General features: G+C 35.9%; 1 protein-coding gene across 5 annotated transcripts in view; it reads right to left on the bottom strand.

Annotated features, from left to right (window-relative positions):
* Window positions 1-6844: 6844 nt before the first annotated feature.
* Window positions 6845-17370, bottom strand: part of ZC3H13 (zinc finger CCCH-type containing 13) — a 92372-nt gene continuing 81846 nt past the window's right edge. For all 5 annotated transcript variants that reach the window (XM_032874003.1, XM_032874006.1, XM_032874004.1 and 2 more), the window contains 2 exons: window positions 12281-12444; window positions 6845-7559 (listed from right to left, as the gene is read on the bottom strand). In XM_032874003.1, coding sequence (XP_032729894.1) covers window positions 7389-7559; window positions 12281-12444 — 335 coding nt within the window. In that variant the 3' untranslated portion in view covers window positions 6845-7388. The remainder of the gene's footprint in view (window positions 7560-12280; window positions 12445-17370) is intronic.

Genomic DNA, 17370 nt, shown 5'->3' on the forward strand with positions numbered 1-17370 from the left:
TTGCTTTTTTGTTTTGTTGATGGTTTCCTTCACTGTGCAAAAGTTTTTTTTTTTTTTTTTTTTTTTTTTTTTTTTGGTAGTCCCAAAGTATTTTTTTGCTTTTGTTTCCTTTGCCTGAGGAGACATATTTAGAAAAATGTTGCTATGGCTGATGTCAGAGAAGTTACTGCCTGTGTTCTCTTCTAAGAGTTCTATGGTTTCAGGTCTCACATTTAGGTCTTTATTTCATTTTGAGTTTATTTTGGTGGATGGTATAAAAAAGTGGTCCAATCTCATTCTTTTGCATGTGGCTGTCCAGTTTTCCCAGCACCATTTCTTGAAGAGGCTGCCTTTTCTCCAGTGTATATTCTTGCCTCCATTGTCCTGGACTAATTGGCCGTATAATTGTGGGTTTATTTCTGGGCAGTTTATTCTGTTCTATTGATCATGTGTCTATTTTTGTTCCAGGACAATACTGTGGGTTTTTTTTTTTTAATTAAGTTTTTAATTTTAATTCTGGGACAGTTAACATACAGTGTTTTGTTAGTGTCAGGTGTAAGGACCATACCATTTTGATTACTACAGCTTTGTAATACGTATTGAAATCTGGGATTGTGGTATCTCCAGCTTTTTTTTTTATTTCTCAAGATTGCTTTAGCCATTCGGAGTCTTTTATGGTTCCATACACATTTTAGGATTATTCATTCCTGTTCAGTGAAAAATGTTGTTGGTATTTTGATAAGGATTGCATTGAATCTATAGATTGTTTTGCATAGTATGACATGTATGTATTTCCATTTATTTGTGTTTATAATTTTTTCATCAATGTTTTATAGTTATCAGGGTAAGGTCTTTTCACTTTTTTGGTCAAATATATTCCTAGGTATTTTATTATTTTGGTGCAATTGTAAATGGAATTGTTTCTTAATTTCTCTTTCTGCTACTTTGTTGTTAATGTAGAGAAGTACAACTGATTTCTCAGTATTAATTTTGTATCCTGCAACTTGACTGAACTCCTATATTACTTCCTATAGATTTTTGATGGAGACTTTAGGGTTTTTTATGTATAGTGTCATGTCATCTGCAAACAGTACAGTTTTACTTCTTTCTACCACTTTGGACAGGATTTATTTCTTTTTCTTGTCTGATTGCTGTGGCTGGGATTCCCAACACTATGCTGAATAAAAGTGGCAAGAGTGAATATCCTTGTCTTGTTTCTTAGGGGAAAAGCTGTGAGGTTTTTTTTTTGTTTTTTGTTTTTTTTTTTTTACCATTGAGTATGATGTTAATTGTGGGTTTGTCTTATATGGCCCTTTTAACGTTGAGGTATGTTCTCTCTAGAACTATGTTGAGATTTTTATCATGAAACAGATGTTAAATTTTGTAAAATTTCTGTATCTATTGCGATGATCATATAATTTCAATCCCTCTTTTTTAATGTGGTGTATCATGCTTATTGATTTGCAAATATTGAACCATAATTGCATCCTCAGAATAAATCTCACTTGACCATGGGGGATGATCCTTTTGACATATTGTAGAATGTGGTTTGCTAATGTTTGTTGTGGATTTGGCATCTGTATACAGCAGGGATATTGGTCTGTGGTTTTCTTGTTTTGTAGTGTCTTTGGTTTTGGTATTATGGTAAGCTGGCCTCATACAATATATTTGGAAGTGTTCCCTCTTCTTTTGTATTTTGGAATAGCTTGGGGAATATAGCAATTCTTTAAATGGTTGGTAGACTTTGGCTGTGAACCCATCTGGTTTTGGACTTTTATGTTTTGGTAGTTTTTTCATTACCAATACTATTTTGTTACTAGTAATTGATCTGTTCAGATTTTTTATTTCTTCCTTATTCCATTTTGAAAGATTGTATATTTCTAGGATTTTATTCATTTCTTCTAGTTTGTCTGATTTTTTGGCCTGTAATTTTTCACAGTATTCTTATAATGCTTTGTATTTCTGTGGTGTCAGTTGCTCCTTCTCCTCTCTCATTTCCAATTTTATTTATTTGGATCCTTTTACTTTTTTCTTAAGGAGTCTAAGGATTTGTCAATTTTATCTTTTCAAAGAACCAGTTCTTGGTTAAATTGATTTTTTCCTGTTTTTTTTTTTTTTTTAAATCTCTGTTATTTATATCTACTCTTATCTTTATTATCCTTCCTTCTTTCACCTTGGGCTTTGTTTTCTTCTTCTAGTTCATTTAGGTGTGGAGCTAGATTGTTTATTTGAACTTTTTGTTTCTTAAGGTAGGCTTGCTTTGCTATGTATTTTTCTTTTAGAGCTGCTTGCACTGCCTCCCAAAGATTGTGGACTATTGTGTTTTCATTTTCATAAGCATCTATATACTGATGTATGTGGGTTCCATATACATGTTTTTTCTTCTTTTAAGAATCTTTCCTTATCTTTAACTTTTGGCACTTTAATTATAATGTGTCTCAGTGTGCCTCTCTTTGGATTCCTTTTTGGAACTCTCTGGGATTTCCAAATCTGAATGTCTGTTTTCTTTCCCAGGTTAGGGAAATTTTCAGTCATCATTTTGTCAAAAAGTTTTTCTGCCCCTTTCTCTCTTCTCTGGGACCTCTATAATACGAATCTTGGTTTGGTTGATGTTGTTCTGTAAGTCCCTAAAGCTATCTTAACTCCTTTTCATTCTTTTTGCTGCTTTTACTGGATGAGTTTTACTGCTGATTTTGATCCTTTCTTCTCCCGGGTAGTGTGCTGTTGAACCCCTCTACTGTAGTTTTTAGTTGTTATTGTATTTCTTCTGCTCTGTGACTTCTCTGTTTGCTACTTTCTTACATTTTCTATCTCCTTGTTGAAATTTTTAATTTTTTGTCCATTCTTTTCCTGAGCTCAGTATCTCTGGCCATTATTTTGAACTCTATCAGGAGAAAATCCCTTATCACCATTTCCTGAGGGTTTAACTCTCTTCCTGAGGGTTTACTTGTTCTGTCATTGGGAATATATTCTTCTGTTCCTTCATTTTCCTTGACTCTCTAAACTTCACCCCTCCCAATCTTGAAGGATGGGTCTTGTGTAGATGAAACCTACTGTTCAGCCCTGCTCTAGCTCAATTGTCTCTCAAACCTTTTTGACTTTCCAAGCAATCCATTTTGTTTTTAATGGTTCCCAGTAGTTGCAGGGACTCTAAGACATGTCAATGTCCCAAGTGGGGGGATCTTAGCAGCACTTAGATTTAGGCTAATTGGGAACCAGACCCTCAGGCAGCAGCTCTTAAAATACGTAAATTTACCTCTTTCTGAAGAAGGCTGGGAGAGGAGGATTTCTATCTACTCCCTCTGTGCTGACCCTGGGGTGACAGCTGGGTAAGAACTTTTCTTTGCTACAGTCTTGTTGAACCTGTAAACACAAGCCTCGTGGCCACCAATGCCAGGCTATAAATGAATGTCCTTGCAGCAGCAGTCACAAAAGCCTGGCCACCGGATGTGTACACACGATTCTTTTTCAGATACCCACAATTTGGAGCAAGGGAAGGTAGAGTGCCTAAGTGGCAACCACAGGTCTCCATTCCCAGAAAGCACCTAAGTAGGCCCCTAGATGTGCACCAAATCAGAAGCCTGTCCCTCTTTCACAGAAAGGCTGTGGCATGTGTTTAGAATGCCGTCTCTGTGCTGGGGTTGGGTGGTAGCCAGCCAAGATCACTTTCTCCATTTGTTACAGCCCTGTAGGACCCAGGAATGCAAGTCCCACTGGCCATCTGAGCCAGGCAATCAAGGGGCTTCCCTGGGTCACACCACAAAAACCAGGGCAGCAGACCTATGCACAAAGCTCCTCTCTGGGAGACACCAGTAGCCTAGAGCGCAGCAGTAGAAAAGCCTTATTAACAGTGTTCCCCCAAACTCTGCAAAGGATTACAGTTGGCTCTTAAATGCGTTTAGTTAGATGAAGCCTGCCCCCTAGGCCACAGCTATGAAGATAAGTTAATAGGCTACTTTCTCGGAAAGACTAGGTAGGTACTGTCTATTGCCTCACTGCTATGTGGTAGCCAGTTAGTAACTTGGGTTAGACCTGTAACAATCCTGTAGGGCCCACGGTATGTCCCACTGGCCACCAGAGCCAAGCAATGAGGTGTCCTCTGAGCAGCAGCCACAAATGTTGGGGTGCCAGATGAGTGTACAAATGCCTTCCTAGGAGATACCAGTGAGCTGGGGAAAGGCACAAAGATGGTACCCACTGGCTCCATTTTGGGGGTATTTCAGTAGGCCCCTAGATGTGTTTAAATTAGGCCAATGCTTTGAGATAATCAAGGAAAGCTCTATTGTATAAGGTCTGGATGCTTTTTAGTTGCCTCTACAGTGGGCCCTGGGATGTAGTCCATCTGACCCCTATGGGGGTCTTGTGAATGAAAGCCCCATTGCCTTTCAAAGCTAGACATTTTGGGGGCTTGTCTCTCAGGTGCAGCTCTTAAAAGTCAGGTGCAGGATGTGGGGTTCTTCACTCCTCAGGGAAAGGCTCAGCGTTATGAGTTCCCTTCTGATTGTGGGTCTCCACCCTGAGGATGGGGTTTATTTCAGCCTCTCCTATTTGTTTCATTGTGGTTTTTTTTTTTTTTTTGTCCAATGTGTAGGAGTCACTCAGCTATTTTTGTTTTTAGGTCCCCTCCTTCACCCAAGAAAATTGTTCTGCACGTAGCTGTAGATCTGGTGCATCTATGGTAGGAGGTTGAATTCAGGATCCACCTTTTATTACCATCTTGAAGTGGAGACCACACACCTTTTAAAATAACAAGTTGAGGTTCAGTTGCTGGCTTTTCTTTCTGAGACACAAAAGCATCACTCATCGCACGGATAACATATACCCTAATCTTTACCCACCTGGACAGTAAGAAATAATGTGGGAAATTCGGCCAATGGCACAACATTGCAAATTCATAAACATAAGCCTAACATAGGCATGGGGTAGGATGAGGAGGATAACATGTGTTTACAGAACAGAATGAAGAGAAGTGACATGTTAGATTTTTCAGCATATGGTTACGAGTAGGGTATAGTTATCAATTTTTGTGAAAAATTTATCGTCCGTTAATACAACCCTCTATGAAATGGTGAGTACAAGCTGCCAAACAAATCCAACAAGTGACTCAGTGGTCTATGTTAACACTCATTTATTCTGGATTGCAGACATACTCTTGCCATCTCTCTATTCCAGCAGCTGGAGTCCAGTTGTGAGGTTATGGGAAATGTCCAAGCTTGACCCATCAGTTATGAGGCAACACACTTTCAACTGTATTAGCAAATAATTTACACAATAGCAGATGTTTTCAGGAGTATTGGTTTCATTGAGACTTTAATTATGGTTCCAGAGTTGTTGTTTTTTAAAAAATTTTATTTATTTATTTGACAGAGAGAGAGAGAGAGAGATCACAAGTAGGCAGAGAGGCAGGCAGAGAGAGGGGGAAAGCAGGCTCCCCGCTGAACAGGGAGCCCGATGCGGGGCTCGATCCCAGGACCCTGAGACCATGACCCGAGCTAAAGGCAGAGGCCTAACCCACTGAGCCACCCAGGTGCCCCGGTCCCAGAGTTTTTATGGAAACTCAGTAAGATTTGCTTTAAGTGCATATGATTAGCAATACGTAGAATGTTTGGATTAAAAAAAAAAAAAATGAGACCTAACAGTACGTTCCCACTGGGAACATCAAGCTCTGAATATTGTGATTCAATGTTCAGAGGAGTTCTGAAATTTTCTTCTATAATGTTAACAAAAAGACACTCAGACCTGAAAAGCAACAAATTTGATTATATGGCAAATTTAAGGACACAGTTTTCATTTTGTAAATGAGTAACTTGTAAAACATTCCTAAAGTTGGTGGACAAAACCGAAAACCATTTTTTTTTTGTTCCACAGTCCTGGGAAACAGGATTAGAAATTCTAAGACTTTAAATGTTTGTGCTACAGCAAATATTATCTACTATATTTAGGAGTCATTTTTTAAAGGATATTTATTCTCCCGGGTCATTAAAGAATTTTTCTACTTTATTTAAAATATCTACCAATTGGAAAAGGAAACAGACATTAGGAAAATTCTGGTTACATTCCTCCCTGCCGCTGCCCCTGCCTGCCATTTTCTCATACACACTTTCAAAGTCATTTGAAAATAAGATCATTTTCTTTGCTGGGTCTGTTATCTGATATAAATTAAGGAGACCATGGATGAACAGAAATTTTACATCGGTACCATTGTTACCTTTAGAGGATACAAAACTATTGACACAGGTAACAGAGGATTACAGTTTTAACAAAAAAACCTATGAGAGCCAATGGAAAAAATTTTTTTTGATTGGTTTCCTTTATTATGACCACTGTCTGCCCACAAATTCTGCAGCTTGGATTCCTTTTCAAATCCTTCTAACAGTCTGCTTCATGAGTTACACATATACACACAGAATAAAAACAAATATCATAATTTAAAAAAATGAAGTAATTTTAAATTTATAGGCTAGACAGTTCAATGTAGTCAAAGGGTATAGCTCTGAATAAGAGGATGGTAATGGATTTTAAAGCTCAGATGACAAGGTCTGTTAACTCCGGGTTTGTTTCAAGTATTACAGAGCTGTATTTGAAGTATATGCCTCAAATTCTGTTGCCTTATTGAGCAGTAAAATATTTCAAGTATGAAACGTAATTTTGATGACAAATGCTTCAGAACATCAGGAATAAGATCAATAAAGAGCAAAGTGAATCTAGAACAAGGAAAGGAAAGGTACATTTATTAAAAGTAAAAACAGCAGGCAGTCTCTGAAAACAAACAAAACCACAGAGAATCCAAACACGTCTAATATACATTGTAACAATGCACATATATTTAAAAAAAAAAACAATAAAGACCCATTAGTAATTTTTGTTTTTTTTTAAGAACTTTAGAAAGGAAAAAAGTACTTCAGCTCCCTCCTGCTGGAGGTCTGCCCACAAACCCAGCATGCGCGACCAGCATCCTCTTTCAAGAGTTCTGTACGGCACAAAATAGCAGAGTGTGCATTCATTATGTGAACACACTGATTCTGAATAAAATCGGTTTCTGTAAGGATGATCCAAAACACAAGTCAGCAGGTCCATTTCATAAAAAATATTCAGAGGCTGCAAGAACAGTGGCAACCGTTTTCCAAAATCTTCAGTTTTAACAAAAGGTAGAGAATAACTGCTAAATCTAGATGTTTTCACATTATTTTGCATGAGTATCAAGTACTGTGTAAAAATTTATGTAAAATCTTAAGTTAGCCAAAACTAGTGTCTTTAAACTTTAGATCAAAGCTGTTCTTCCCCCTTTTACCGTGGCTGATAAATCTTTTCTGCCTTTGTCCTGAATGATGTCTGTGAAACCAAAGAACTCTGAAAAAAGAGGCAATCCTGAAGGAACACAGTACCAAAAATGTCACTGGAATTCGGTCTTAAGACACACACAGTTCCTGCTGGACGTTGGACTGTGGGAGTTTATTATCCTCCGCCTTCTCCTGTCCTGGGGCAAGACAGGTGGTCTTCTTTTTAAACAGCCGAAGGCTCAATCGCAGCAAGTCACTGTCTACCACTGGAGCGCCCGTGTATGCTTGTTTTACAGTGCCCTAATTCGAAGAAAACAAAAACAGACTTTAAAAGATGGATATTATTAGTTAACAGTAGGAACGACAGGGTAACCTCTAACAAAAATGTCAGAGTGGCAAGAAAAATTAATTTGGGATGGATATTTAAAATTGAGATGTTTTCAGATTCAAGGAATCTTAGAAAAGAAAGCTATCTTTGAAAGGGCACCTCTTGCTGATAAAGTAGGATCTTTAGCAATCCCTGACAGGTAATCAACTAGCTTTTATTTCCAATGACAAAGCAAACAACAGTCACTGCACATTCCTGAGCATGTTGAAATAAAACCTCTTCTTTAGAGCTGCACACTAATTCAATCTTACTCTTCCAGGACAACCTTTCAGTCTGAAAGAGAAGCACTGAAGAGAAGCACTGAACACTCCACATTCCTTACTGGTCTGTTACTGTCCCATGAAACGCAGGCTCTGGAAGTGAACAAATTCCCTAGGAGACAGCTGATCACTGCAGTATACCGAGAAACTACCACCTCCCTTCTGCTAAAATGTGTATCTCTATTACTATAAGTTAAAGCTACGTTAGCATTTTTGGAAGTAGCGGTCCTACAATTTTATTAAATGTTCTCCAACTATGTTCATAAATGAAATAAGATGAGTTTTGACTATCTCTAGCATTCTGCCATTTCTCTTCTTTCTAGGATCCTTAAAGGAACAGTGCTTCCTTGATCACATGTTGTGATACAGTAAATTGACCTTTTACATGTAGTTCTGTGAGTTTAGACTTAGGTACTAAGTCACGTAACCAGGATTACAATCAGAGAAGTTTCATTGTTCAGAAAACTCCCTTTGCTGTCCCTTTGTTCTCATACCCTCTGGCCAACTCTAACCCTTGGCAACCAATCACAAGGTATCTCTGATCATTCTGCCTCTCCAGAATGTCAAATAAATGGGAATTATATACTGCATGATTTCTGAGACCTGCTCTTGACATTAATCCGTGTTGTTGACAGTACTGGCACTTTGGTTATTTTTTTATTACAAATTAGTAATCCATTATATGGATGTGCCCCAGTTTACCAATTAGCTATGTATAGAACACTGGGGTGGTTTTCAGTTGTTGGAGATTGTGAAAAGACCTGCTATAAGCTCTTGTGGACAGCTTTTTATATGAACCTAAGTTTTCATTTTTCTAAGGTAAATACCTAGCAGTGGGATTACTGGGTCATATAGTGAGTATATATTTAACTTTATAAGAAAAACCAAACCATTTTCCAAAATGTCTGGCACCACTTCGCATTTTCACCAGCAATACATGGCAGTTTCAACCGCTCGCAGCCTCACCACAGGGGTTTTTAGTGTTTGGTTTTTAGCTGTTATAATAGATTCACAATGGTATCTAATTTAAGTTTTAATCTGCATTCCCTAGTGGTTAATGCTCTTTAACATCTTTTCATGTGCTTAACCATATATATCCATTTATCCTCTTTGGTGAATTGTCCATTCAAGTCTTGCCCATTTAAAAAAAATTGGATTGCCTGTTTTCTGTTAATTTTTGAGAGTTCTTTGTATACTCTAGATACAAGTTCTTTTTAAAAAATTACTTTGTGTATTCTTGTTGCTTGACTTTCCATGCAGACTTTAGAATCAGTTTGTCTGCATCTACAGAACCAACCAACTGACCAACCCTGCTGGGATTTTGCTGCATTGTGTTAAATCTGTAGATCCATTTGGGGAGTCTCCTAATCTTAAGTATATTGAATCTTTCAATCCATGAACATGATCTATCTCTCCATTATTTAGGTCATCTTTTTTTGGATCAGTGTTTTATAGTTCTTGGCACACAGATCCTGTACATGTTTTGTTAGATTTATACCTAAGTACTTTTTTGGGGGGAGCCATTGTAAAAAAATATTTTTTCCCCTTCACTTCAATTCCCAGGTACTTCTATATACTATTAGTATAGGGAAATACAGTTGCTCTTTGCCTGCTTTGTAGCCTGTGACCTTGCTAAACTTATAAGTTCTAAGAGTATTTCTGGTAAATTCCTTGAAACTTACATGTAGACAATCATGTTGTCTGTGAATAAATAGTTTTACTTCTTCCCTTCCAATTTATAGGACTTTTATTTTCTTCTGTTACTGAACTGGCTAGAACTTCCAGTAAAATGTAGAGTGGGGTAGTAAGAATAGGCATCCTTGCCTTGTTCCTGATCTCTTCGGGAAAGCTCTCAAACTTTTACCATTAAGTATGATGTTAGCTGTAGGTTTTTGTAGATACCCTTTAAAAAGTAAAAGACTGAGAATTCTTATTATAAAGGAATGCTAAATTTTATTAAATGTTTTTTCTTCAGCAATTGATATGACGTATTTTTTTCTTTTTGGTCTGTTACTATGTAGATTACATTGAATGATTTTAAAATATTAAGCCAGCCTTTAATTCAGACGATATATGGTACTTGGTTGTGGTGTAGTCTTTTTTACATATTGCTGGCTTTGATTTCCAATTTTTGATGATTTTTTATGTCTATGTTCATGAGAGATACTGATCTGTAGTTTTCTTGATATCCAAGTACTGCTGGCCTCATACAATGAGGTGGGAAGTATTCCTGCCTCTTCAATTTTCTGGAAGAAATTATGTAGAAACGGTATTATTTCTAACTTAAAGGTTTGGTAGATTTTGCAAGTGAAACCATCGGAGAGTGAATTCTTTTCCAAAAATAAAAAACAAAACCAAGTAAAACAGACATATGACTATTCAGATTTTCTATTACTTCTTGAGGAAGTTTTGGTGCCTGTGGCTTTTACAGCAATTGATCCATTTCTTCTAAATTGTCAAACTTACGTGCATAGATACAATACTATCCTTTCAATAGGATAATATCTGAGAGACTTGTAGGGCATTACCAATATTTTTCATTTCTTCAGAACCAAATTTTGGGTTCACTACTTCTGTTTTCCTATTTATTTTTGGTATTCTTTCTTTCCTTTTGCCTCCTACAGGTTCTATACATTCTTTCAACAAATCTGAGTTAAACTCATTTAGAGCAGCTAAGTGTTCTCTTTGTATCCTTCACCTATCTCTTCTGATGTATAGTGTTATTTATATATTTTAAAAATCATTTTTTATTTAAAGATAATGCCAATATATGAGTTTGCTATCTTTACACATTTTTTCATTATCCAGTAAGTAGTACCACTTTCCTCAATGAATGGTCCTATTCTGTACTTTTCTTTTATAGTTATACATTTTAAAGGTTTTTGTTTATATTTCTTAGCATTTGTCATGAGATTCTCTAACGTCTGAAATTTTTCCTTCAGTTGTCTCTTCAGCTTTTGAGCAAGTATTTTTAACCCTGAGCAATCAGAAAGCGCCAATGCTTTTTTTGGATGGATCATTTAAACATTTATATTGTCGCACTGTAACTTTTTATAATGTGTCATGTGCTAGTTAATGGTCTGTGCCCTGCAGTAAAGGATTACAAGGTTCTGAGAACAGAATTCTCAAGGAGAATTTTACAAGGGTATTTTTAGTTGTCACAACTTTTGAAAAGCATTTGGCATATTAGAGGAGGAACCAGGGAATGCTACAAAATATTTTTTATAAAAAGGGGGCAGGACTCTGGTGAGACTTCAAGATGTGCAGCCTTTCTTCACTGAAGCCTCCTCCTTGAGCCAACAGAACGTGGTGTGATGGATTATTTTTCAAATTCGGTACTGAGGATGGAATACCACTCTGAATACGTAAAAGGGAAGGTGATTCATTACACACATGCTTATTAGGGCTCCCTGGGGTTTAATTCCCTGGGAAAAACTTCCAACTGAGAAAAGCTGCAAGGAGGACTAGGCACCTAAGCAACTGAAAGAAGGGAACTGAGTAAGTAGTGTAGAAGTCTATAAAACGGGAGTGCAAAGAATGACTGTAGCAACTCTATAAAAAGTAGTTCTCAGCCAGGACTTTAATCAGGAAAGACCTTAAAAACCTCCTATGCCTTGTATCTGTTTCTACTTTAATCTTTTGGATTCATCCTTGCTTTTTCATGAATTTTTTCTTTAATGAAGTACACTTTCTGCTAGCAGTGTTTTCTTAAATGTCCCCAGGTAAAAAGCTAGTAGTTCTCTAATCTTTTAATACCAACTCTCTTAGGCTTTTTAAAGTTAAGACTTTTTCAGTTTCTCAACTGAATTTTTCAATTAATCTCAATTAAATGGGATTTTTCTGGGGATGCAGGATGGTTCTCCCAAATCTAAATTTCTATTTCTCTTATGTTTCAATTCCCTTTACTCTTCTCAAGTAAAAGCTTAAGTATAATCACTTTTATTTATTTTCCTTTCTTCTGACTTGGTACATTCTCATAAACGCTACTTCTTCCTATAAATATCATCATTCTGTGTCTGGAAAATTTTTTCCCCAGATCTTGTTTAGATAATGAAACATACTAGAAATTTACCTTGAGGAACTTCACAAATGAAAATAATTCACAGAAAGAGTATTTTAAACTTTATGCATATAATTTTGAATAACAAATTGCTATGCACAAATGTTCATCAATACTATTAAAGTAAAATGAAAACTATTATAAATAGAATTCTTCCTTTTATATCTATAGAAGACTAGGAAACCGAACTCACAAAAGCAGATAATGAGACCTTAATCTCACCTTAAAGCAATCAAATAGGGAAAAAAAAAAAAAAAGCCATTCATTGATACAATGCATACACTCTGCATTTTTTTTTTCAAGGAAACAGTACCTTCTCATTTTTAACAAGCTGCTTCCTGATTGCTGAATCCCGTCTGAAGCATAACGCTTTACAACATGGTCCAAGATTACTAAGGAGACTTGCTCGCTCTTCTTTTCGTAGTAATGCAGCCATGTTGAGAGCCCCCAATTCATGTTCAAAAAGACTGTCTGCATCTTCCAATAAAAACAAACAGGCATTAAGTTTTCCAAAAATAGGAAAGTGTTACTGGCTGCTTCAATATTCCACACAGTCTGTACTTTATCAGTTGGTGAAAATTAAAGGCAATATACTTACACATAGTATGCCACAAAACAAGTCTCAATAAATTTAAGAGGACTGAAATCATATCCTGCATCTTTTCAGACCACAACAGTATAAAACTAGAAATTATAAAGATTAAGAAAAACATGTGGAGGCTCAACAACATCCTTAGTTATTGAACCTACTAAAAACAACCAAAGGATCAACGAAGAAAGAGGAAAACAAAAAATACATGGAGATAATGAAAATAAAAACACAACAGTTCAATATCTTGGGGATACAGCAAAAGCAGTTTTCAGAGGGAAACTAACAGCAATACAGGCCTACCTAAAAAAACAAGAAAAATCTCAATCTATCCTGAAGCCTAAAGGAACCAGAAAATATAAGAACAAAGCCCAAGGTGAGAAGGAAGGAATAATAAAGATCAGAAGAAATGATAGAGAATTAAAAAAAAAAAAATCAGTAGAAAAGATCAATGAAACCAAGAGCTGGTTCTCTAAAAAGGAAAATCAAGGAAAAAAGACACAAATTTAAGAGAAATGAGAAAGAAGTAACAACCAACACCAGAGAAAAAAGATTATAAGAGAGTACTATGAAAAATTATATGTCCACAAACTGGACAACCTTGAAGTGGATAAATTCCTAGAAACATAGTCTTCCAAAACAGAATAAAAAAGAAATAGAATCTGAACAGACTGATTGCTAGTAACAAAACTGAGCTGGTAATCAAAAGCTCCCAACAAAAGTTCAGAAGCAGATGGATTCACAGGTGTTCTATCAAACACTTAAAGAAAAGCTAATAAATTAATACCCATTCACCTCAAACTATTCCCCGCTAAAATAGGAAGGAAAGCTTCCAAACACATTCTATGAGGCCAGCATTACCCTGACGCCAAAACCCAAAGACCTCACAAAATAAGAAAACCACAGGCCAATATTTCTGAACATTGATGTAAAACCCTCAATAAAATATTAAGAAAACACATTCAACAGTACATTAAAAGGATCATTTACCATGATCAAATGGGATTTTTCTGGGGATGCAAGGATGGTTCAATAAGGATAAAAATCTTATTACCTCATTGGTGAAGAAAAAGCATTTGAGAAAAGTCAACATTTGGGAACATACCTCAACATTAAAAAGGGCATATATGACAAACCCACAGCTAACCTCATACTCCATGGTGAAAAACTGAAAGTGTTCCCTCTAAGATCAGGAATAGCACTCTTGACACTTTAATTCAGCACAGTACTAGAAGTCCTAGCCACAGAAATAAAAGGTGTCCAAATTGGTAGGAATAAGTAAAACTGCCACTGTTTACATATGACATAGCACACAGAAAACCCTAAAGACTCTACCAAAAAATTTCTAGAGGTAACAAATTATTTCAGTAAAATTGAAAGATACAAAATTAATATCCAGAAATCAGCTGCATTTCTATACACTATAACAAAGTTATAGACAAGGAATTAAGAAAAAAAATTCATCTATAATTGCACCAAAACCAAATAACTGGGAATAAACTTAAACCAGGAGGTTAAAGACCTGTACTCTGAAAACTATAAAACACTGAGGAAAGAAACTGAAGATACGAACAAATGCAAACACATGCCATGCTTGTGGTTTAGAAGAATAGTGTTAAAATAGTCTACACTACCAAAGCAACCTACAGATTCAATGCAATTTCTATCAAAATACCAATAATGTTCACAAAACTAGAACAAATAATCCCAAAATGTGTATGGAACCACCTAAGAGCCCGAACAGCCAGTTATCTTGGGGGGAAAAAGAACAATGCTGGAGGGATCACAATCCCAGATATCAAGATCTACTACAAAGCTATAGATAAATTAATACAGAGAACAAACTCATGGTTGCCGGGGGCGGGGAGGGGAGGTTGGTCAATGAGCAAAATGGGTGAGAGGCAGCTTCCAACTATGGAATAAAGAAACCACAGGGATGAAAGGTACAGCATAGGGGATATACTGAATAGTATTATACTAGCATATGATGACAGATGGGTGCTACACTTGTGAACAGAGCATAACACAGAATTATTGTATTGCTATATTGTACACCTGAAACACAGTGCCAACCATTCTTCAAAAATTTAAAAGGCACTATATTCTCTGAAAGATCTTGAACATGTAGTTATGTTGCTAGTCTTAAACAAAAGTAAATATTCAGATAGCCTCTTTAAGAGGTAAGATACGTAGCCTTAGGGAGAAAGAATTTAAGACTTTGATTGCTGTTCATGACTGGAAAAAAAAGTTCAAGTTAGAAAGTGGAGTTAAATTCAGTATACTGCTTACCCCTATTATGTAAAGTTCTAGATTACATTTTACGACTTTATTACAGCAATATTCAAATGCAGTAATACATTTTGTGACCTCTTGAAAAAAAAAATCAGGAAAGTGATAAGATGTTAGACAACCCTCAAATTTTATCCCAGATTTGGTCACTATAAAAACAACGTATTAAAATCAGTCATAACATGCCAAGATGGGGAGAAAACACTTAAATATCTCCTTAGCTTTAATGGAAAATAAAGAGGTTGGGTTAAAATAGACAAAAAATCAAAATAACAGAATAGGGCCAGTCAGGAATCCAAATATATATATATAACAGAGTAGTAATTTCAAAGCTAGCATTCTATAAGCTAGCCAGAAATACCAAAAGGTACTAGATACCACTTATATGACATGATCAAATACGTTACTGTTACAGTCCACAAAGGAAAACAGTAACACCCTAGTAAAAACAAAGTAGACATATTTAAGAATGAATGGAATTGCATATTTCACTTTCATTTCCTGAACCACAAAGTATAGTGAGAACAGATAATTAACAAGTTAGTCTCACCTAATATATCTAGTCAATAGGTTTGTATACCTGTCAGTAGGTACAGAATATAAGAAAAGGGTAAATAAATATAAAGAAAAAAACTCAAAACCAGTTTGCAAATGTTGGTGTCTACCAGAATTATCTGAGGAGCTTTCTATAATACAGTACCAGGGTTCTACCACTGTATCTACAGAACGTCCAGTTGGACCAGCATACCTAAGTGGAAAAAAGCCGTTACTCAGGTGAATCAGACATAAAACATACTGAGCCAATCAACAACAATCACAAAAAAACCCCCCAAACCCCAAAATATTAACTACCCTTCCATTATAATGTAGAAGAAATGTGAGCGGAGCCCATTTTCTTCCTTAGAAACTAGTCACTATGACAAATTTCTTTTTGTTGAAATCCTTATTTTCTGCTTTTAAAACAATACAAAACACACACTTGCACATGTCCTTAGAAAGTCCAACATGGTTAAACTTCCAGTTTCTTCATGGTTTTCATTGTACTTTTTTTTTTTTTTTTTTTTAAATTAAGTCTTCACCCAACATGGGGCTTGAACTCATGACCTTGAGGATCAAGAGTTGCAGGCTCTACCAACCAGGCCAACCAGGTGCCCGTACTTGTTTTTAATCTATCACATTATACACAGAAAACCTAGACAAAAGCAACTTAAATTTCAGTATTCATGTAAAGTTTTCGGTCTTCAACCTTAGAATTTTTTTCAAAATTACATATGATGTAGGGATATACTTTCTTCAGTATTGGGGTACTGAAACAGACTAAATGGGATAGAAAAAAATCAGTTATCAATTATTTTACAAATACCTATTAAACACCTACTGTGTGTCCGGTACTCTTCTAGGCAATAGCATAATTAGAATGTCTAAAATCATTAGACAAAGAATACAGCAGTAAACAAAGTCCCATCCCTTAGGATATTTCTATTCAGCATCATGTACCAATTCTCTCAGTCTCTAATAAAGCTATCACAGCAAAAAATAGGAGATCTGACTGATAAGCAACAACTAATCCCCTTTTACAATGTATGTCATCAAGTTAGGGCCAAACTGCATTTCTATAGTTGGCAAAGTCATAGGAGCAAATAGCTTCAGAGGTGGGTAAGACCTTAGGGGTTTTGTTCCATCATTTTATACCCACAGGAGTTACCTGCTTAAGGTCACAGAGCCAACAAAACAAGGCAGAAAGTAGGGGGCAAGAACCCAAGAGTTTGGTCATTTGTCAAGTTAATATATATTCACAATTATAATTTGTTTCATATACATACATTCTGTGTTCACTGGGACATGTCAAAATAAAGTGTTTCACAACTTATGCTAACAATCGGGGAAAAAAAACCCATAAAACAAAACATTTTCAATTTTATATTAAGAAAAAGCTTAATTTTTAAATTATTTTACTTTCACAAACATGATATAAAATTAAATGCTGCTTTGCTGTTTTTCTCCTTTCCTTCTTTTTACCACCCAGTCATCCCCCTCCTATTAATTATTGATAAGTTAGGAACCAGATAAAACAGAAAAAAATGGTAGAACAGTGAAAAGTTGTTGCCATAAGGTCTAAAATCAATAAAATATTTTCAAAAGAAATAGTAACAGTCAATATATATTGAGTGTCACTACATAACAGGAATTGTTCCAAGTATTTTCCTTATAAATACCTCTTTTTGTTCCTCCTAATGATCTTATGAAGCTGATAGTCTAATTATTCCCAGCATACAAATGGTGACACTAACACGTAGCGATTAAATAATAGCTAATCAGTGGTGAGCCTAGTGAGGAATCCAGACCATGTGGCCTAGACACCACATTCTAAGTTTTTAATTCCTTTGCTAAAGGCTCAACCTACACATTTGCATTTGGGTAGAACTCTGCATTTCCCAAAGGAAAAGGGTGCCAAGACACCCAACTTACTTAGATACGAAAAATATCTATTCCATCCTTCCAGGCTCTGCTTTGTTTAGTTTTGG

This window comes from Lontra canadensis, unplaced genomic scaffold (assembly GCF_010015895.1).
Source record: "Lontra canadensis isolate GAN:19392208 unplaced genomic scaffold, GSC_riverotter_1.0 scaffold51, whole genome shotgun sequence".
Taxonomy (NCBI): Eukaryota; Metazoa; Chordata; class Mammalia; order Carnivora; family Mustelidae; genus Lontra; species Lontra canadensis.